General features: G+C 39.6%; 1 protein-coding gene across 1 annotated transcript in view; it reads left to right on the top strand.

Moving 5' to 3' along the window:
- NBEAL2 (neurobeachin like 2) overlaps positions 1 to 23174 on the top strand; it is a 3059867-nt gene that overhangs the window by 1630173 nt on the left and 1406520 nt on the right. Inside the window, exon 14 of the mRNA XM_044066003.1 lies at positions 12595 to 12727. Within this exon, the coding sequence (XP_043921938.1) occupies positions 12595 to 12727 (133 nt within the window). The remainder of the gene's footprint in view (positions 1 to 12594; positions 12728 to 23174) is intronic.

Raw genomic sequence — 23174 nt, 5'->3', positions numbered from 1 at the left:
ACTGCAATTAGATAAAATCTGTACTTACCATAATGATAGGTAGAAGTGACTTCATCTTTCCATCTTTTCCCATTTTGTACAAAATGGTGTTAGTGTCATTTATTTTTTACTTCAACACAGCTGCCACATGTCTGGAGATGAAGAACTGCATGGTGCATTGTAGAATATGAGGCAGGATCTACTAAGAAGCTTTAAAGGTTTGGATTATCATTCTATCCTAATATCTGCAACCCTGGTATTCTTAGTGATGCCTAGAGTAAGATGATTGAAATGTCATTTGTTTAGCTGTTTAGTTAAGTCAAATACGAGCTGTTCTCTTTGGTGATTGATTGCTTTCAATTGATTACATAATTGCAGATCTGTGGTCCTGTTGCCTTCCCCATTTCAGAATACCAAGCCCAAAACTTTTTTTTTTTGTTTTGCAGGATTGGTGTAGCTGTCTGAGGTTGTACTCAGGTCTGCTTCTTGTAGGTCATTGCAAGTAGTTCTGCTGGTAGACATGGCTATAAGCAAATTATTCATTTTACGTGACATACTAAAGCCGTTCTACTTCAGTACTACCACTTCTTTGTCCTTCATTCTAGGGGTACCTTCTGTTAATTTTGTGTCTTTTTTATCTTAATAAGGATAGGTTCTTTATATCGTCTTCATGGATTGTGCTGTCATTTTCATTCTTAAGTGTGAACCACATTTTCTCTTGTATTCATCTTGATCATATATCCTTGGCTAGCTGTCCTGTGTTTTTATTTTGTCCTCTTTGCACCTCCAATAAATTGTATGTACCCTGGCAAGTTTATATAACAGGCTTAGTTCTTTGATTGTCATGTTTCTTCAATTGCCACAATGTTGAAATACTATTCTACCATGAATACCTTTAAATCACTCAACATTTTGCTTAAGCTGTGAGTATTCATATTCATTACATTCCTATTTTTATTTTATAATAGCCCTTTTTGTTTTATCTAATTCACAATGCCTTTATTTTTTTCTGTTTACCACCTCCTTATGTTATTCTTACTCGTGAAGTTTTTACTGTAATGGCCATGCTGATATTTTATGGAGAGAAAGAGATAACAGGATCTCTCTCCTGCTTCCCTGATATTGACACACCAGAATGTCTAAGTGCCTCCACAATGCTTAGTGAAGCCAAAATCTTGAACTCTATTCAGTTGCTCAGCTACTTGTCAAACTCTGTAACACAAAATAGTATAGTCTCACCCATGCCATGAGCTAGCAATCCCTCTAAAAATGATAACTACATATGTTATGTGATTGAGGGCTATCCTCATTTCCCCAAACTGCTCCTATTCTCTCCCGTTCTTAGCTAGTTCATGTGTCCCCACATAGATAATGATGCCAGCTTCCTTTTTGTATGCCCCTTTAGTACTGCGGATTTGTTTCCTTTCTCTCCGAGGCTGGCAGCTCAACAATGTGTCCCCTCCCTCCCCTCTGTATATACTTCCAAGAATAGAACTTTGTAGCTGAAATATTTTCCTTGTTTGATGAGGTTCATAACACCCATTTTAGCCACCATTTTAGGTACTTTTGTACATAGATACCACTCAGTGCCATTGCATCATTAAAGTTGTTTTGGGGGTACTGTTGGAAGAATGCTCCTTTATTCCACCACACGCACCTTTACAGAGCCAGCTGTAGTCCAATTATTCCTCATTCTAGGCAACCTCTGAGGCAGTACTAGAGTGCTCATTGTATTTCCAGTGTATAGAGAGTAGAGCAAGAGGTCTCTGCAGTCCTACAAACTTCTCGGAATTCTTTCTGAACGTAGAGAGGTGTTAGGTATTGTAACATTCTCCAGATTACATCTAAGAAAAACTGCTGCATCACAATCACTGCACTCTTTCACTCCTATAATACTTTTTGTGGACTCTCTTGTTACAGTTCTTCATCATACCTATGTCATTTAGTTTTGTAGTCATTGCTTTGATTCTTATTTGCTGCTAGTTTTACTCCCAGCCCCTAGGTGAAATTTTATGCATTCCTGTGGGTTTTGTAGATCTGCTGTTTCATCCTTCCATCCACATTTTTATAATTTGTTTTATCCTTTACAGTGCCATGGGAATACTGATGCCTATCCCCCTATGCAGTGGTTGCATAGCTTTTATCTTATCTGAACAGGAAACAAGTCTGCTGCAAATTGGACATGCTTACAGTTAACAGGAAATCCCTGATTTGCAGTAGCTGTGATTGGAGGGGAGGGACGAAAGTGAGAGATATACTAGTAGAGCCCTTCCACATGATCTTGTCAAGTCAGAGCTTATATCAGAAGCTTTCCCAACAACACAGAGCTGTTAATGTTCACTTAGGGGCCTGAAAGTTCATCTCTTTTCTCTGGGTAAGGACAGACACACAAGCTGTGCTGCTTTGCTTAACTCCACCACGTCTTTATAGTTAGTTAAACTCGCCAGCAAACCACACCCTGCCTGCTTGTATTAGAAAAAAAGTAAAAATGACTACATTCTGATTGTATCTAGGTTGTTGTTGTTTGTCTTTCGGCTTTTCCCGGGAAGGGGTTGCCACAGCGGAACTCTGGTCCGCTAATGATTGGCAGTAGATTTTAACGAACGCCAAGGTGCCAGCTCGACGTTCAACCTTCAACAAAGGCACACAGATTTATGCATGTCTTTCAAACGCCCACCCAACTGCCGGGAGGACATGCAGACTCCACACAATTCTGATTGTATCTAGGTGATTTAGTAAAAGGACTTCTAATTATACTAACAACATGGGTTCATAGGTAGGTACTAGGCTGTCGGCCCAAGGGCCTATGCAAGCCTAGCCAGCAAAGTTCCATAGCTTACACCACCCAAGAAAGTTATTTTTCTGTGCCACTGTCCAGCAGAGACACAGAAGTGATCCCGGGGTGTATTTCCTAGTTCCCATCCACTCATCAGGATTTTTCTTGAAGAGTGCTAATGAAGAACTTTGATTGACATAGATGGGTAGCTTGTTCCAGAGTATAGGAAGTCTCTGGGACAGGAATCTATCCCTCCAGCATGTCCAGTTTATTGTGGTGACAAGGTTTTGGTCCCTAGAGCGTGTAGGTCGGAGGGATTGGGATTTCTTTAGGTGTGGAATGTCCAACAGCTCTGGGTTTGACATAGCTTTATATGTTAGGCAGAGATCACCTTGGAGTAGGCGATATGCTACGGAGTAAAGCTGGAGTTTTTTGAGGCGGTCAGTGTAGGGCATTTGTTTGAGGCCAGCAATCCTATTTGTGAGGTACTTCTGTGGCCTTTCCAGCTGCTGCAGATGTCTTGTGAGGTACATTCCAAAAGGGGCATTGTACTCTATAATGGGGCTAATGAGTGACGAGTAGAGGGGAACAATGACCTCTTTTTTTTTTCCTGGATGAGAAACCCTTTATGATGAGGTGTGCCACGTAGAAGGACTTCCTGACTACTGTGGCGATGTGACTATCAAAGGAGAGACTACTGTCCACCTGGGTCCAAAGGTCTCTTATCACGCATTCTGTGTTAAGTAGATTGCTGCCTATGTGGTAGTTTATGGGTACAGAGTTTTTACCAAAGGGAATGACACTGCACTTTTTGGCATTGAGCTTGAGGCCATGGCTCTGACACCAGGCATCTGTTTCAGTGAGGCCCTTCTGTAGGATGTTGACATCATTTGGGGACTTGACTATGGCTCCATGTTTGCAGTCATCTGCGAACTTCGTTAGCCAGAGGCCTTCTGTGTTAGCCTGTACTTCAGAGAAGTAGATACCAAACAGGAGAGGTCCCAGGACGGAACCCTGTGGTACTTCACTTGTCACGGCTTTGAGGTCAGATTTGGAGTCTGCATGTTTTTGTGGAGCCTTAAGTTTATGGAAAAGACTAAGGTAATAGTTTTTGTCTTCGTCCCCCTCTCCCACCTTACTCATGTGCTAACCTTAACCCTATCCCCTACACGTGGTTACTAATAGCCCTGTCTCTAACAGTGCCACTAATCAAGACAAAAGGACACAGAATACCCACGTCTGGCACAATACCAAATGTATCCCCTTACCTAACCTCAGCTTGTGAACACTTGCACATGCACACTCCTTGCTCTAATGTAGGCTTGCACATTTTCAAACCACCATCTTTTCACTCTACCATTCCTTTACCTGCATACCTACACTATGTAAATTGAATTCAACTAAATGTGATTCTTACAAATGTACAGTCACTCATTTGTCTGTCCATTCTTTTATGGTCACTTGTTTGTCACAAAGGTACTGTTTTACCAAATGGATGGCAACTATATATGTGTGTGCGTGTATATAGATATAGACGTGTGTGTGTCCTGGCTGAATTAGAATATTATATTGCAGGATTATTTTCCTTTTCACAGTCCTGTGTATGTCTAGGGGAAGTGTAAATTATATGAAGAGATTGTTTTACACAAACTAGTACATCCTTTTCCTAGGAGGTATGAGTACAATTCTGTTAGTTAACAGGCTTAAAAATTGTTAATAAATTATTTTAAACTTTATATAGGTTTCTTGGTTTTGGCTTGGTGACATTTATAACACAGTTGTGTGCTTACTTTATTTAAGGCCAGGTGTCTGGTCTGTAAATCTGGTTAAAATTGTTTATTGAGTACTTCTATGGCAGTTGAAACATTGTTTCCTTGTACGGCACATTTATTGGGCTAATGTTATTGTTTCTGTCAGGTTGGTATGTGTTTAAGTGCTTTAAATCATTGCAGAACAAACTCAAGTATATATGTACTTCTTCCAACCTAAAAGCTATCCGGGGATTCTGCTGTTTAGCAATTAGAAAGGAGTGAGAGGAAAAACAGGCCTGAAAATGTTTGTCAAGCAGGCTGCTTGATGTAATCTTAGTATTTTGAAAAGCTTGCAAAATTAACTGTTATTGATTGCCTCAGACCAGGGCCTTTTACTTTGAAAAGGTGTGAAGTTGTATCCACAGGTAACTCTGTTCCATTTGAATTTGATAAACATAAGTTGACTGAAATAGTTTTTAAAATGAAGGCTTGATTTTTCCTTATCATAAAGCTTTTATTCCTCATGCCTGTTGACTGACTGGCTGATCACTGTGATTCTGCTCATCACCTCTAACAGTGCAAGATCTGATTGCAGCATGATCATCACAGCCATCACACAAACTGCCACCAAGAAATGTTTGCCTTAAGCTATAACTCCTTGTATGTCATAGCGGTTTGGGAAGGCAGTGAATGCAGTACTGACCTCACTCACTTTCATGGACATTTCCTATTAGGCAGTCCTACCACTCCCATGTGTGGGTTGCGCTGCACCATGCATTCAGCTGGTAATCAGACTACTGTAGGAAGTGTAATAACGCCATACTTCAGCAGTAAGTTCAAAGGGGCCTTACAGTGGACCTGAATTTTTGGAGATTATGTTAAGGAAGATGAGATGCCCCAGAACATTTGACTGGTAATTCTTTAGCTGATGATCAAATATTTGTAGTAGGGTAAGGTACATTTGTAAAAGTGGTACTAATGTTTTAGAAGTCTACAAGGGATGTACAGCCTGAGACAAGTTCATTTATAGTAAAATTATCCATTTATGTAGCACTAGCAACATTAAGAAAAACATTTTTTCTCCATATTCACTCCAAAAGCTTTAAGGACACTGAAGGATGTGCTGTAGTGTGTCTCAAAAATTTGAGTAGCAGTTTTCCTCCTAAATGAATGTCTTTGTATCTTTTTGTCTCATATGAGAGTCTCATGCAAAGAGCTTACATTCTGAAAGTTTCATAGCGTAAAGCTTTGCATCGTTGTTTATGACTAACTTTTCAAAGTGACATTACAGATAAGATTATTTCAGTAATTAATGAATACTACTTGAATTTAGACCATTCTGAAATTCTTACAAAAAATGTTGTCTAAATTGCCTCTGCAACATTATAAATTAGCTTTATCATGTTGCTTTTAATTTAAATTATTTGTAACTAGTGTAACAGTTAAGTGATGTTTATGGCAAAAGGGACAACCTTAGACACAGGATGCTACTAAGATTACTTAGTTTTCCTCAATGGGTCTTTTTAGCCCAGAGACTGTTAGCCTGATTAATTCCACCGCCCCCAACTTTGCCTCTGACTTCAAGGCCATCTTACCTTCAAACCAGATGTTTTTTTGATTCCTACACTTTGAGTGGCACCATTTCACACATAACTAGGTGGGTCCTTTTCAGGTGAAAATAGCCTAGTGGCTGTTTGCATTTACATTCTGATCCTAGCACTAGTAGTTGGACGCAGGAGGATAGCTCATCACATTGCAACTTTGTCGTTTTTTGTTTTTTTTAATATAACTTTTAGCAACTCAGAATGTAGACATGCATTGGTGCAAGTCTGTGTAGTAGTATGCTTTCACTTGAGCAGCACATACCAATGCCTGTCTCCTTGTAATGTGACTTGGCATTGCTGCATTTCTCCTGGTCTCTGAAGTGTTGGGGAAACAGCCACAGTCTATTCCCAACCCTTCCCCCAAGGTAAACAAGAAGGGCTCTCACCAGTTCTGCTTGGTTCAGCAACACTGGGGAGAGTTAACAGTTGATGTATTCTTCTTCTCATGGCTTAGTATGTTTACATCTTCCAGCCTTTTCTTCTCATTCACTGTCTTATTGGATCCTTGTTGTTCGAGATGGTATAATTTTAGGCTCTTAGATCTGTGGCGGTACAACACATTGATATACAGTTTATTGTAATAATTATTTAGCAAGAGTGTCTTTATCATAATCCCAGTCTATAAAATGAAATATTCTTGGGGACTTTTCAGACAGTTGTCTGAATCACCCAAGTTGATATCATAGTTTCTCAAACTTAGCAGATCAGTTCTTAGATTAGCCTTTTTTTTGTTGTTGTTGTTTTTAACTTGAAACACATAGAAGCAAGGTGCTGTTGCTCATACGTGATTGCTCAGTTGTTTTTATTTCCTTACCTAATTCCCTTTAACTGATCACACATTCTAGTCATTCACTAGGTCTACAAAACCTGCCTTGGCCTCACCCAGTCTCAACCCTACCCACATACCGATGTGGCAGGAGATGAAGGATGCTATTACGGTGTCATGCTGTTGCTAGAGAATGTGCTCTAACCTCCTCATCCACATAACTTCTTTCTGAGTTCCTCAGTGGTTGCCTTCAAGAGATGCGTGGACATTTCTGTGCACATGCAACATCCCCATCTGGCTGTATACTGCTTAAATTGTGAAACTAGTCAGGCTGTTAATGCTGGCTCCCTCCTCCCAGGGTGTGTGAGCTGACTTCAGCCCCTTGCTCTCATCCTCCCCCACCTGATCTTCAGCAGGTCACATGAAGCGCAGTTAAGGTTTTAGCCCTCTGCACCACAGGTCCAGGTCTGTGATTGCTTAATTGTTGATCCAGTCTTTGCAGTTCCTAAAGAAACAAGTTAGTCTTTTTACACTGCATGTCAGTGATTGCTTTTTCCCTGAGAGGCAGTGACATTGAAACGAGAATAGGTCTGAGGGGGATATGGGAGGAGTGCAAAGGGACATGTCACCCTCTAAAACAGTCTTAACAAATGTTGAATTTGCTTATGTTATGAGCTTGAGCTGGAGGACTTGATTAGCATGTTTTTAACTGCTTGAGCTCATGCAGTACAAGGAATTGTTGCTTTATTCTTATGTTAAAAGCTCTGGTATCTCAGCGGGTTGAATTTTGAGTTGGAAGTTCTACAAAAGGTCATTTTTTGAAAAAGTTGCACACCTTTGCAATAGTGGGGAGAGGTTCTTTATTTGCCATATCAAGTATTCTTTACTCCAAAGTTGCATGATTTTTAACTTCACCAAGCCCGTTGTGTTTTTCCAAATCAAATGTACTAGCTCAACCCAGCTTTGCGGCATAGAGGGATAAAGTCCTGACTGTGACCCACATGGTGCAAATTTTGAGTAGCTTCTCAGGTGCTGGAGGAAATAGGTGGGAGTGAGTGGCTGTCGCTGGAGCGGTGGTTACTAGTTTATCTTTTGCTCCCTTCTAGCATAAGCTTGCAGTTGGCTGTTTAAAAAGGGGCAATATCGGCTTGGTATTTCATGAAGATGATAACTCTCAAAGGATGTGTAACGGTAGTCCACATGTCGAGTAGAAAGCATAGGATACCTCACAATGATGCACTGTTGATATTACCATCTGGAGTGGGGTTTAGGTCTTAGAAATGCCTAGGTTTACAAATTAGTGAGGGCTTCACTGTAGACACACTGGCAGTCCACTTGCAGTGGCGTGAGAATTTGCAAGCTATGTAATGGGCTTTGAGGCTAAGGGTGCAATTCAGTGATGACATCAGACCTCCCCTATGGACTGGTGAGCTACTAATTGCATTGGTCTGCAGAGTGGTACTGTGAGCCATTTGTGGGGAGTTAGGCTGCAGTAAAGGTTTGTGGTCTTTTGACATTTAGGGTGAAGCACCCCTGATAGATTGCCCCATCTGGAGAGCTGTTGCTGTAAGACTGGTTGATTTTTCAAGTAGGAGAAGAAATCGGTCATGTTTTAATGGAGGAGAGAGGTGCAATGGTTGATGTGAGAGTAAAATTCAGTTACAAAAATGAACTATTCAGTTTATATTCAATAAACTAATGTTGATGAATTTAAATTGCTTTGAATTTTGTACTTACACTTGACCCTGCACCCAGAAAACTATCCTGATACCATTTCTCCTCTACCTTTTGGGCAACAGCAAGCTCCTTTCTGTGTGTGCCTTCGGTTATAGATAATTAGCCCCAGCTGACCTTCAAATAGTAGTTTCATACATGTTTGAAGCAGCAAGGAGGGCTTCCATTCGTCAGGCATTCTGTTAATTGGAAGAGGTTGTACCTCTGTTCAGAGATGTATCCTATGCCACCCTGGTCACTTAGTCTGTCAGTAAGAGTCTAATTTATTCCGCAGCTGTGGTGCACAACTGACATTTTGCTTGATCATTAGCTTGTGTAATGCAAAACTGTGGTCCAGCACCATCTTCCCAGTCATTTCTTTAAAGGGATTTTTTATTTCTGTCCTACAAAGAGTCCTCCTCCTTGGAACTTGAATTTCATGATGGAGATTCTCTCTGTTCATCTTCAAAGCTTGATGGTTTAGTGGCTACAAAGTCTCTTGGAAGAAGCTGTTTTTGATTGCCACTGCCTCTGCTTGCGGAATTCCAAAGCTTTCAGGCATTGTACATTTCTTCATGAAAGTGTCATTATTATTGTTCTTAAGCCAGTCCACTCGTCTTCCTTTGTTTTTTCTTAATAGACCAGAACCAGGGGAGATTGAGCCTTTCACATGCTGGATGAGCAGTATCAGTTAAGTTTGAATTCAGGACCGTGCACAAATTAAGAAAGATGCAATGGCTGCTTTTTCCCCTTTGATGCATAGGAGAGAGTTGCTTACATTTACTTAACAAATTCTTTCCAAGTGAATTGCTGACTCTATGTTGTTTTGCCACTAGGCAGTCAACTGCCCATTGGAAAGAGCTAGAGTCAAAAGCTAGTACAGTCAGGTGGCTTGTGAGGGAGTCTTCCTTCTTTGGTGTTTGCCACTTTCCTGCTACCATTTATGCTTAAATGGCCTTTTGATTTTGTGACTGCTGTTGGAGTTCACTGTACATCTGGAAAGTATTTATTTGAATTTCCATGTATGATGATTTTTTTTACTTTATTTACAGATTGTGCTCACTCAGTTAATGGGGGCAAGTGGTTGGCATACTAGATTACGCACACTTTCCTTGTCTGGTACATGACCCACTGGCATACCATTGGTTTGGCAGTGACTTGAGAATTTGCAAGGCATTTGGTGAACCTTGAGGCTACTGGAGCAGTTCGGTGGTGACATTGCACATCCCCCTGAATGCAGGTTCTGAAGAGAGAAAAAAAAACAGGAGTAGGGACTGCAGGAGACAAAATCACAGTACTTTACCTACTTAGGAGGAGTCTGTCAAAGATTTGCAAATATGAACTGCTATTTTTCTGTAGCTTCACACCAGAGTGTCATTATCATACATTTTCAAGCATTAGTCACTTTCAACAACTGCATCTCTCCAACTGCACTGATTTACTTTTGATGGACCAGTATGCTTTTTTTTTTTGAATGGAGTGTAAAGGGGAATGGAGTATAACTTATAACAAGGATATAAAGAATCTCCAAACTCTGGGTCCCACACAGTTTGATTTTGTGAAAGGTAGATCATGCCTGCTCAACTTGGTCGACTTCTTTGAGTCAGTCACCAGAGCTGTGGATGAAGGCAAGGTGGTTCATACAGCCTACCTTGATCTGGCCAAGGCCTTTGATACCATTCCCCACTCAGGAATCATGGAAAAACTCACTAAGCTAGGCATCAACACATATATCACTAGGTGGGTTGCAAACTGGCTCACAAAACCCACAGTGTGAAAGTAGCTGACTCCAAGTCAGACTGCCGACCAGTCACGAGTGGAGTCCCACAGGGATCGGACCTGGGTCCTCTCCTGGTTGATATCTACTTCTCAGAAGTCCAGTCCAACACGAAGGGACTCTGGCTGACAAAGTTCATAGACGATTGCAAGTTGGGAGCCATTATTAACTTCCCAAGTGATGGTGACATCCTACAGAAAGACCTCAACAACTGGTGTCAGAACCATGGCCTTAAGCTCAATGCCAAAAAATGTGTCATCCCCTTTGGGGAAAACCCAGTTCTCATGAACTACCACATCGATGGTAGTCCACTGAACTGAACACAGAAGGCGTTATAAGAGATTTGGAAACACAGGTTGACAGCAACCTCTCTTTTGACCGCCACACTGCCACTGTGGTTGGAAAGTCCTTTTGTGTGACACATCTCATTACTAAGGGTTTTGCATCCAGGAAGAAAGAGGTCATTGTCTCTCTCTACTCTTCCTTCATTAGGCCAGTCATCAAGTACAGTGCCCCATTTGGCATGTACCTCACTAGAACCTGCAACAACTGGACAGGCCGCAAAATTACCTCACAAAGAGGATCCTAGGCCTTAAACACTTGTCCTATATGGACAGACTCAAAAAAACTCCCAGCTATTCTCTGTCTCATATCTCCTACTTAGAGGTGATCTCTGCTTGACTTACAAAGCCATGTCTGACCCAGCTCTGTTAGAAATGCTACATTTAAAGAAATCCCAATCCCTCTGCACCACATGCTCCAGAGACCTCAACCTCATTACCACAATCAACAGAACGTGCTGGAGGGACAAGTTCATAACCCAGAGACTGCCCATTCTATTGAATAGACTTCCCATACCTGTCAAACAGAGGACCTCACTGGCCTGGAGAAATCTTGATGAGTGGATGGAAAATAGAAAATTCACACCAGGGATCACTCCAGTGGCTCTACTCGACAGAGGCACTGGACACTAAAGTCGGGTGGCACAATGCCAGGGTAATCCTATGGGCTAGGCTTGTAAAGGCTCCAGGGCCATTAGCCTAGTACACACCTATGAACCTGTAACTATGTATACACACACACACACACACACATATATATATATGTATGTGTTTCTGTGCGTGCGCGCGCATATGTAGATCTGTGCCAGGTGATTGTGTTTTTCCAAAAACTTGAACATCAAAAATAAAAAAAAATACAAAAATCTGCTTTTTTTTACATTTATGCAGGGGGGGCAAGCACCTCTGCACCCCCTTACTTCCCCTGCAAATTATATATACCAACTCCGAGATTGCAGTGCGGTGAAGAAAAGAGTAAATTTCCCGATCCTGGAGATCTTCATTCAAAACCTTTGAGTTTTCAAAAACTTGATAGTTTAGTCTCGACTGATAGGGATCCATATACATATATATGGATGCACAATGTTTGATCATGGTATAGTGGGGATCAGGTAGTATGCCTTTTTCTCCACAGTAGTGAGATGCTGAAGTTAGTAAATTATTATTAACAACATTTGAGCCCATAAAGTGGAATAAAAAGAGCGAAAGCTCAGAAGCGCGAATTTCAAAACCTCAAATACCGGAGGTTCCGCTGTGGTTACGGATTCAGGTAAGTGTGTGTGTGTGTGTGTGTGTGTGTGTGTGTGTGTGTGTGTGTGTGTGTGTTAAGGGTTTTGGGTAGGGACTGTGGTGTGTGTTAGTGTGTTTTGGTGCTGTGATGTGTGTGTGTGAGCAGAATGTAGCTTGTGTAGCGGTTTTGTGTGTGTGTTTGTGTGTAGTGCGACGTCAGAGATAGAATATTTAATTAGGGGTGTTGGGGGGCGCAGGGAGGCTTGCCCCCCTGCTTTTATGTAATAGAGAGCTTGTGTTTGTGTGTGGGGAGGACGGTGTGTGTGTGTGCAGTAGTAGCACGAAATTCAAAATCTCCGGTGTGCGAGATTTTGAATTTCACACTTCTGAGTTTTCTATGTTTCAAAAATTCGACTTTATAGCTTTGAAATACTGAATTTCGACATTTCAGTATTTTGAGGATATAAAGTGAATTTGTATGTATATATTCATGCACATATAGGCACACAACAATAAAAATGACAAAATGTTTTAGTTACTTAAGTTGAAATGAGCATAATTCTAATATTGAGACAGTTTAGAATTTTACCAGTGTTGCACACATTGTTTAAATTTTCAATATATCAAGTTAATTATATTTTTGTGTGTTTTTTTTACCAGTTTTTTCACAGCAAGTGGCACAGGATTTGAAGCATTTTTTACTACTGAAGGTGTGCTTGTCACAGCAGTTTGCACAAAGAAAGAGTACATGACTATCGCAGTACCTGAATTTTCATTTAATGACACAGTCTGGGTAAGTACTGCAGAGTGGTGTATGTTTATGTTGCCCATGTAGATATACATTTAACTGGCACTTTACATAAAAGTTTTGTAGTGGTGTGAGCTTATTGTTATTAAATTGAGTGGTCTTTAATGGTTGACGGTGCTGTCATGTTTGTTGTATAGTAGAGTGGAGGATGAGAATTGCTGTGTAAGTGAAAAAAGGTGCATGTTTCTGTTTTTGGGGTTATTGAGCTGTCTTACTGCATATTTTATGGTCCCTGCAAGCCTTAGTGATCTTTTGTCTTATTACTGCTCTTTTCCATCCCTTGTTTTAATGTATACATACATAGCTATCTGTATGTCTCTATATATAAATATGTATCTGTCACTCTCACTAACACACACGCACGAACATACACACAAAAAAGATTCTGATACCCTTTTACAAGAGTATCAGCATCTTCATTTAAAAACAAAAGCTCAGCTGTAAGTACCCTAGGCTGAGTTGTAAGAAATCATCTGAAGTGTTTCTTACTAATATCAGTAATGATCTGATGTTATGTCTTTGTACTTTTTACTGTGTGCAATGATAGTATGGCTGTTTTAATATGGTATGTTTTAATTGTAACTGTGAGTTTTCCTCTTCTTATAAATGAGTGTAGATTGTTGCGTAGTGTCATTGTTTTGTCATGTATGTAGAAGATTCACCTTGAAAAATAAAATGGCTTTATGCACACATTTAATCTTCTGACTGAAGTATTCCTTTAAAAACAATGTGTAATGATTAAACTTTTCATAGCACTCTGTATTGACCTTTTTTAGTCATAACAAATTATTTTTTTTGCATTCTTCCAGAAGGCCTAGTCATTAGCATTTTTTTCATTGTTCACTTTAGACACTTTACATAGTATTATTAGTAGTAATTGTAGTAATAGCAATAGTACTAAGAGCAGTAATACTGGGCATAGTAGTAGTGGTAATAGTAATAGTAATGGCAGTAGTTGTGGTAATTGTATCAGCCACGTTTCAGCTGTGTTGTTTGAAGGACTAATAGCTATGGCTGTATAAACAGTTGTACTCAGCTGATCCACTCCCTATCAAGAATACCCTTCTCTCATCCCACCTTAATATTTTGCTAGTCCCTTCTGCATTGCATACTTTTGCACTTATTCCTGTACCTCACCTTACTTTTCCTTTTTCCTCCTTTCTACTCCTTACCTTATTGTTTTCCCTTCTGCTCAGTATTTGTTGTACTCAGATCACCTCTTTCCATTTCAGCATTCTGTTAATGCATTGTGAGTGAGTGCTGCTGTAATCATACCTTCCAACCATACATAATTACTCAGTTTTTGCCAAGTTTTAGGGTCCAAATAATGGGGTGCCATGATTCCCAAATGGCGCACTTTTATGTCCGATTTTTCCAGCATTTTATTATTTTTTAATTTATTTTCCCTTTTTGAGCTGACGTCATCACGTACGCGATGATGTCAGCTCCATCGGGGCTACCAGCCTGTCGGAATCGAGCTTAGTGCACACATTTGCGTCTGGCTCACTTTGAATGATGTACAAATTTCCGCGAGCGGGAAACAGTTTTATGTGGATTCTGGCATTGTTCTTATTCAAATGGAAAGTCCTTCCTCTTTTATTTGCGAGTAGAGCAGGTTAGATTTGGCTGCACTTGCGACCGGGCTGATGAAGTAGGAGGTTCGGAACATTTATTTATATTGAGAAGTACATTATTAGAAGAGGTGTGTGTGTCTGTGTGTATGTGTGTTGGCAGGCTAATGTTTTTAAGCCATCAAAGTCATGTTTATACTAAATGCTGTTTTCCCAGTCAGTGTTCATCAGTAAGATTTCCATTCAGACTATTTCATATCAAAAATACCATTCACCAGAGTTTTGTCATTAATATTTGCATATTTCTTATCATTTATAGTCATAAGTGTGCTTTGTGAGGTTAGTAAATGTTTGGTTTAATTTGCCATTTAAACATATTTTATGCTTTGTTCTTGTTCCACTATTGTGTGTTTTCCAGTTTTTAACACATTCTGCCTTTCATTAATACACCTTTTGGCTTATATGGCCAAGGCAGATAATAGCTTGTTGTCTGTTTCCCTTTTTTATTAAAAAAATGTTGGTTTGTGGTGCAGTTTTGATTAATTTACGTTTACGTCACAGTAGTTGAAGCGGGTATTCAGTAGCCATGTGATTTGTGGTTACATGAATTAGGTGCTCCAAAGCAATCATCCAAGTGTCATGTGAACTGAGTGCCCCCAGACTTAACTTGGACTCTGCCTTCACTCTTAGCAAGATGTTTTCCCATACTCTTCAGAGCTAAACTCTACAATGGTACATTGATGTACAACCTGTTCATTCTGTATCACTGCAGGCCACTCCACAGAAATTTAAGGTCAAACACACAAATTCAGTCCACATTTGCCAATAATTCCACATTATTTTTTAGCTTACACTGATAAAAAGAAATTCCATTTTGAACTGTAGGGTACAGAAAGTCTTGCCAAGTTGTCAGTATGGGAACTATCCCAGCCTTTTTGAACTTCAGCTGCTGTGACGATTTTAATCTCAGGTGGCTATTAACCAGAGTTTGTTTCACTGGTCATAATATAAGGGTGACAGCAAACAGGCTTAAACAACAGGACTAGGCTTCTGCAATTGTAAAGTCCTTGCATTTCCATTTGTTTCATTCATGCACCAACATATTCTATCTGAGGAAACGTATGATAGTGATTCATACATTTGCTGTAAGCATTTCTCTAGTAGCAAGTTTAAGTGACTGATTTTGTTTGACTCAGTAAGATACTTTGGAGCTTAAACTGATTTTCTTATTTATTTATTTACTTACTTACTCCCTCCCTTCTCACACACAGCCGATCATCACTCATCCTATTGCTTCTATCCTGGGCCAGGTCTGCCTACCCCCTCCTAATCTCCTTCAAACTTGCCCTGCCATGGTTGGGTCCAACAAGTATCATTAAGGAATCTCAGGACCTCACTTGCAGTGAGTAGTCTAGTGATCAAAAACGATAGTTTAAGTTAAGAAAGGGCTTTCTTAATAATATAATCACCATGGTCATATAAGGTAATATCCTTAGTATCCTTAGTACATATAAGTAGAGGCAAAGAAGACTGTGGCTCTTCAGAGATCAAATATGTTGAAGTCATGGGAGGATGGGAAAAAATATCTGTACTAGACAGCATAGAATCAGTCTTGGAAATGTTAACATGATGTTTAATGTCAAAGAACAACTGATTCGGTTATTGAGGTCACCTTCCATGGCATTTTGAGTTTTCTGTTTTGCTTACTAGTAATATTTAGTTCTATTCAATAAACAAACTATTTCATGTCCGGATTCTAGGTAAGTTATTTTGTCTTTTGGTTGTTTAAGTTCAGTTTCCTGTGTGTGTGTGTGTGTGTGTGTGTGTGTGTGTGTGTGTGTGTGTGTGTGTGTGCGTGTGCGTGTGTGTTTTTTCTGATTAATTGCAAAAGTCTTAAGTTTAAAACATGTCTTCTGAGAAGCATTGAAGGACGTTATCTATTTTATGTTTTGCCTAGTTTCTGCAAAATATTTCTAAAAGTGTGCCATGTGAAGTAGTTGAAAAATATACATGACCAGGAGATAATGTTTACATCATATCTATTCTGCGATACATTTTGGCAGCACATGAATAATGAGTGAAAACAAGCTTGTCTGCAGTTATTTCATTCGTGAGCTTATTAAATCCCCGCACCCATAGACAACAAAAGAAGCAGAGGCACCAAGATAACTTGGTCTGTGTGTGTGTGAGAAAATGCCCCACTTTAATACACCTGGTGGCTAGAGGTACTCAGGCTCAAACCCTGTACCTTGGGAACAAGGTAAAAAGAGCCTAATGTCCCTAGCCACCCCCACTTCTGAATGTATGTCTCAAATTTCTTATCTCTTTCTCATAAAATCTGTGGTTTTCAGGATTTTTGTGGCAAATCACTAAAGGATTGAATTCATTAAATAATGGCAGGCAGTTGAATTTCAAACTTCATCTTCTTCAGAAAATAAATGGTAACACAAAACCTTTTATTCTAGCAATTTTCTAAGTTTATAAGATCATTGTTTAAAATTTATCCATATTTTGGGGCTGTATTTCCCCATTATTGGCTTTGTCCAGGTTTTTTTTGCTAAGAGGTTGAGAGCTATGTTGAGAAATGAGAACTGAATTCACTAAATTATAGCCATTTAAAGTCCAGACTTCCTATCTTTCAGGAAACTGCTGATTTGGCATAGTAGTATGTTGCTCAGACTGTATTGTACAGGGTCTTGGGTTCAAGACTTGGCAGTGGTAACACAACATTCTATTCTAGCAACTTTCCAAAATGTTTGTCCCCCCTCAAAAAAAAATGAAATTGAAAATAAGTGTGAGAAGCTGTGCAAGATGCCCATGACTTACACTATTATCATTCTATTTTTATATATATTTTGTGTGGGTGTAGAAGTAGACTTTTTTGATGGACATGTTCTGAATTGGGCAGTTTTGTCATTATTGGTTCATGCATTTTGTTTCATTGCCTACTGGAAAAATGTTCAAACAATAAATTTAAAATGTGCTCTGTCTAACAAGTGTGCTGTATTATACAAGGAATATAATTTAATAAAATCAGGAAAGTTATCAAAGAACACATGTATGTTTCTTGTTTTGTGTGCAAGGGGCCAATGATTTGAAAACAGCCCAAAAGTAATCTTTATCCACCACTGGCCAGATGCATTTTCTTTGGATGTGGTGTGGGTTTCAATGCTGTTTCATTGAATGTGAGTTTCAAGGGCAGAGAAGTTTTAATGCTAAGTTTGTTTTCATTGTGAGACAGTATTGCTTTGTTTAGCAGATGTCTGTTAGTGTTTGTGCATTGTGCTATAAAATGTAAAAGTAAAATCCAAATAATCATTGCAGAAGTGAAGCAGTATGCACACATTAGTGTTTATGGTAAATGGGGTGAAATAGCCAGGTAATGGGACATTTGAATGGCTGCAGGGGGACTCTGGTGCCATATTTTGGTTGTCTGTTCTTCAGTTTGCATTTGAAAGTTGGTATCCCACAATTCCATTGGAGTGGGCGGGGTTGCATACTTATGTATGCTAATTTGATGTTAATCAGCGTACAGATTTGTGCCTATTTTTCATGGGCCTTGTCCAGATTTTTGATGTTTCTGGGTTGAGAGGTATGGCTGTAATTATAGTTTATTCTGTTTGTGCTGTCTTACTTGTTTTGTCCTGTAATGTACCAGTTTGTTTATATTTTGTGCATACCTAGCTAATGCCATTTATTTGTTCATTTGTATGGAGTTTTTCTATCTGAACTGCCCTAGAAGTGGGCTGTGCACAGTCAGTCTGTCTCAGTCAGCAAATTCTGTCCCTGTTGCTGTCTTCAACCCATTTTTTCTTCAGTTGTCCACCTCCATGTTAAATTAATGTCACAAAAACCTCTCTCACTCCTAGTTCATTCACTGTTATGGGTAATCAGTAAGATTGTATTGTGAAGGCCCACTCTTTAAATTTCTTAATTAACCTTTAATTGTCTCCCCACAAGCTATTCATATCTTCATGCTCACTAGTGGCACACTGCAGTACTCACTGTTTTTAATTCATTCATTCTGTAGTACCTGCTTTATTCTTTTCACACTCATGGAAGAGGACCTAATCATAGCACTCTGTGGGTTTAAAAAATAGCGTAAATCCTGGACTGGACTCCTTTAGTCTATCAAGCAGGCATGCGCATGCACACACATCCCTGTGAGTAATTTAAAACAGCATTATTTTTTTTATGGCATGTCTTGGAATATGGGAATTATCCAGAACATACGTAAAGTTCCCATGCTGATGGAAGGAAGAAATACAAATTCTACACTGAAAGAGATTCATATAGGAATAAAACTGGAGAAATTGATGTTATGAGGCAGCAGTGCTTTCTTTTTAAATCCTGAGTTAGTATTGTGTCATTGCTTACACCTAACACTGGCACACAAGAGGCATACTAATATTTCTCTGTCATTACTGTAGCAGGACATGTCTGGATTATCGGAACTACATAACTGCTATGATCAGATCTTAGCTTACAAGATGAATATAGCTCAAAGTCCTGCTCTCTATAATTTTCCCTTCTCATAAGTTGGTTATAGATTTTCTTATTTGTGATAGCAGTAAGTTAAAATAGTTTGGGGGTTTCACAAAACAGTCTTTGGAAATGACTATTCAAGAAAAATGGGAATTATGGGGAAGTTCAGGAAGTGGAGAAGCCTAACATTAAAGTTTGATCAGCATGTTCAAACACTACATTTGTTTTTGTTGCCTCATGTTGTGTATATTGCTTGGACTTTTTGGATGAAGCCACGTGATAGGTTCTTTGTTAAGCTTAATGCCATGTTGAAGGACTTGCTGTGGACCGGAGTAAGATCTTGGTTAGCCTTGGATATAAAGTATTGCTTCCTCAAGTCTTTTTAGATCTGAGGATTTACTGGTGGGGGTTAATTTGCCTAATTTCCTTAGGTTACAAACCACTTCTTATAGAGATACATGGAAATCCATTTTTTTCTCATATTGGAGTGTTAGGAGAGATGAAATTGCTTGAGATTTTTTTTCTTTGTGTTGTGATAATGTAGGTCTAGCTGCATGAGTGTAGTAAAAGATGTGTTGCAGTTATGTATGGACTTAAAGGTAGAATTCTTATTGGATGAGCTCAAAAAAATAATCTCCCCAGTCAGTCCAATCTGCTCATCCAGCATCTCCGACAGAGCAGTCCACAGGGAATCTCTAAAGTCTGCCAGCTCACTACACTCCCAAAAAGTATGTTCCTAGCCACCTCTTTCTTACCCATCACACTTCCAACATTTGCTATCCACCTGAGGAAAAATTCTTTGGATTCTACTTGGGGTATAAAAATATGGGTCTATATTAGAACATCGAAGTTTCAGAACTTCGAATGTGCTAATATCGACACCTAGTAACCGAAAACCAAGAAGACTGAAAATTTAGAACAGCAAATATTTTGCTAGGGAAAAAATTCGCTATTCCAAAACACACACACACACACACACACACACACACACACACACACACACACACACACACACAACACAAACACACCACACAAACAGCAATCCACACACGTACACCTAAAATCTTACATCTAAACCTACGCTAAACTGTACATACACCACTATCTACCCACTTACCTTAACCCAAACCCTAACCCTAAGGTCCGTCACTATCGCTCACACACTTCACCCTCGCCCTAACCCTAACTCACCTATCTCACCCTAACCCTCACATCCACACAATCACACACTTACCTGAACCCGACCCGTAACTTTCCACTGCAGAGCTGAAACTAGCAAAGCAACAGGAACGGACAACCGAATTCTTTCCCTAGGAAAGAATTTGGTTATCTAAAACTTCGCTATTTTCAGCTTTCACTTATTAGGTGTCGATATTCGAACATTCAAAGTTCTAATATAGACCCTAAAAATACATATGTAAACACTTCCAGGCAAAGATTCTAAATCTTCTAGACTTTGTTGTATATTTGGGAGATACACATATATCCCCCCATTGTCTCTTTGTGAATTGCTTATCCAGTCTTTCTTCCCAATCCTTTCTAAGCTCCTCTGATTGATTCTTATAATTATCATGCAGTATTTTATATGCTCTACTAATTATTCATTTTTTAATGGCAGATTTTATTCTAGATTCTATTAAAAACTCTACCAGTGCTGGTCTTTCATTTAGTACCACCCTATTTCTTTCTCTTTGCCTTTACTCTGATATCAATCCTTGATAAGGAGGGCAGTCTCTAACCTGCAGTCCAAATACATTCTTGGCCTTTTTCAGTTCTGTTTACCTTTCCCTTTCTAGTTATGTGCTCGCAATACCTTGGTTCCTTTGCCAGTTTTCTCCAATAAATTCCAGCCCCCCTCTTGCCTATTAACTGTATCCCTAACCACAGTCATCCCTATCAGCAGAATCTCAATCCATTCTCATGCTGGTGTAGTTCTTAGAATACTCACTGCTAGTTTATGAATATAATACTCTTTACGATTTTTGTTCTCCTTAAGAGTCTGCATACAAATTCCCCAATATCTCCTCATTTCTTGAGCTTCCACCCTGTATCATCATCCTCATCATTTCTTTACACGTTGAATTACAGTTTTCTGCTTGTGCTGTATATAAGAGCCTTAACAGTGTTGCTCTAAAGTATGCCCTCAAATTGGGTAATCTTAGTCCGCCTTATTCTACTGGAAGAATCAGCTTATCCCACTTGATCCTTGCTGTCTTTCCTTCCCAGATAAAATCCTTAAACTCTTTTTTAATTGTTATCCACAGCTTCTCCTCTGGTTGATAAAAATATGCTGACTTGTATACAAGATTAAAGGGACTAAAAACATTTTAATTGCTTGTTTCTTAGTATTCATATGACAAAACTTCCAGTTTCTCAGTTTTTGTATTATCTTCTGTTTAGTCTCTTCCCACGTATCCTTAGCTGCCACAGCAGAGTCATTTCTAATCCATACTCCTAAATATGTCATTTTATCATGTCCCCGTAAATATGGATATTGTTGGACCAATTTGTCTGTGGGTACATAATTTACCTCTATTGCCTTTGTTTTAGCTTCATTATCCCGAGAAGATTTGAAACTGTCATAAAATGTTCCACAGCACTGTAATATCCCTTTCTTGTTTTATCAGGTCTATGTTATATAAGTTAACGCACTGAATTGCGAACAGTGTATAATTGACCAGCAATCCCCGAAAACCCAAAATGTCGAACACGGATCAGTGATTTTTTTCCCCTAGGGAAAACGATCACTGATCCATAAAAAAAAATAAATAAATAAAATCAAAACACAAAGTAAAGTGGGGGGTTTTGCCCCCCACATCCCCCCTACTTAAATATGCCAACTCCGAAATTGCACCACAGTGGAGGAAATGACAAAGTCCCGAAAACAGCCCAGTAATTTGTTTTTCCCTAGGAAAAAAATAGCTTTTCTGTGCTTTCGGTATTTTGCCATTTCACTTAATAACGTTTGACTAAACAGCGTTCGCAATTCATTGCATTCGCTAAAATAATAGGGACCCGGTTTAATCATCTATATCGTCCAATTTCATAAGATGGGTTGCCAACTGGCTCACTGATAGAACCCACACTGTGAAAGTAGCAGACTCCAAATCTGACTACCGACCAGTTACAAGTAGTGTCCCACAGGGATCAGTCCTAGGTCCTCTCTTGTTTGGTATCTACTTCCCTGAAGTTCAAGCCAACACAAAGGGACTCTGGCTGACCAAGTTCACAGATGATTGCAAACTGGTAGCCATTGCTGATTCTCCAACTGATGTAGACATTCTACAAAAAAGCCTCACTGACACCAATGACTGATGCCAGATCCATGGCCTTAAGCTCAATGCCAAAAAGTGCATTGTCATTCCCTTTGGGAAAAATTTGGTGCCCATGAACTACCACATAGGTGGTAGTCCATTAAACATCGAAGGTGTGATAAGAGACCTGGGGACACAGGTTGATAGCAGCCTCTCCTTTGTTAACCACATTGCCATTGTAGTCAGAAAGTCCTTCTATGTGGCACATCTCATTACAAAACGTTTCTCATCCAGGAAGAAAGACGTCATAATCCCTCTCTACTCATTCCTCATTAGACCTATTATAGAATACAATGCTCCATTTGGTATGTACCTCATTAGACACCTACAATGACTGGAAAGGCCACATAAATACCACACTAAGAGGATCTTAGGCCATAGACACATGCCCTATATGGACAGACTCGAAAAAACTCCAGCTGTACTCTCTCTCTTATCGCCTACTTAGTGGCAATCCCTGCTTGACCTACAAAGCCATGTCTGACCCAGAGCTGCTAGATATGCTACACCTAAAGAAATCACAATCCCTCCTTGCCCACACACTCTAGGGACCTAAACCTCATTACCACAATAAACAGAACATGCTGGAGGGACAGGTTCCTAACCCAGAGAGATCCCATACTCTGGAACAGACTTCCCATTCATGTCAAGCAGAGCACTTCACTGGCCCATTTTAAGAGAAATCTTGAGGAGTGGATGGGCAATAGGAAGTTCACCCCGGGGATCGCTTCAGTGGCCTTGCTTGATGGGGCATTGGGAACTAACTTTGGATGGCATGATGCTAGGGAATCTTCTTGGGCTAGGCTTATATAGGCTCCAGGGCCATTAGCTTAGTACACACCTATGAACCTATAAAATAATATCATCTGCAAATAGCCAGCTTTTCCTGACTACCATACCAATTATTATCCTTGAATTTTTCAGTCCCTTATTTTCTTTGCCAGTGGTTCTAAATATAATGCAAACAACAAAAGGCAAAGTGGACAACCCTGCCTGGTTCCTCTACTCAAGCAGAATTTATCAGAGAGGATGCTACCCACTTTAATGTTTGCCTCTGATCCC

This window comes from Protopterus annectens, chromosome 3.part0 (genome assembly GCF_019279795.1).
Source record: "Protopterus annectens isolate FY-2018-M chromosome 3.part0, PAN1.0, whole genome shotgun sequence".
NCBI classification, from domain to species: domain Eukaryota; kingdom Metazoa; phylum Chordata; order Ceratodontiformes; family Protopteridae; genus Protopterus; species Protopterus annectens.
This window is presented reverse-complemented; position numbering and strand designations above follow the sequence as displayed.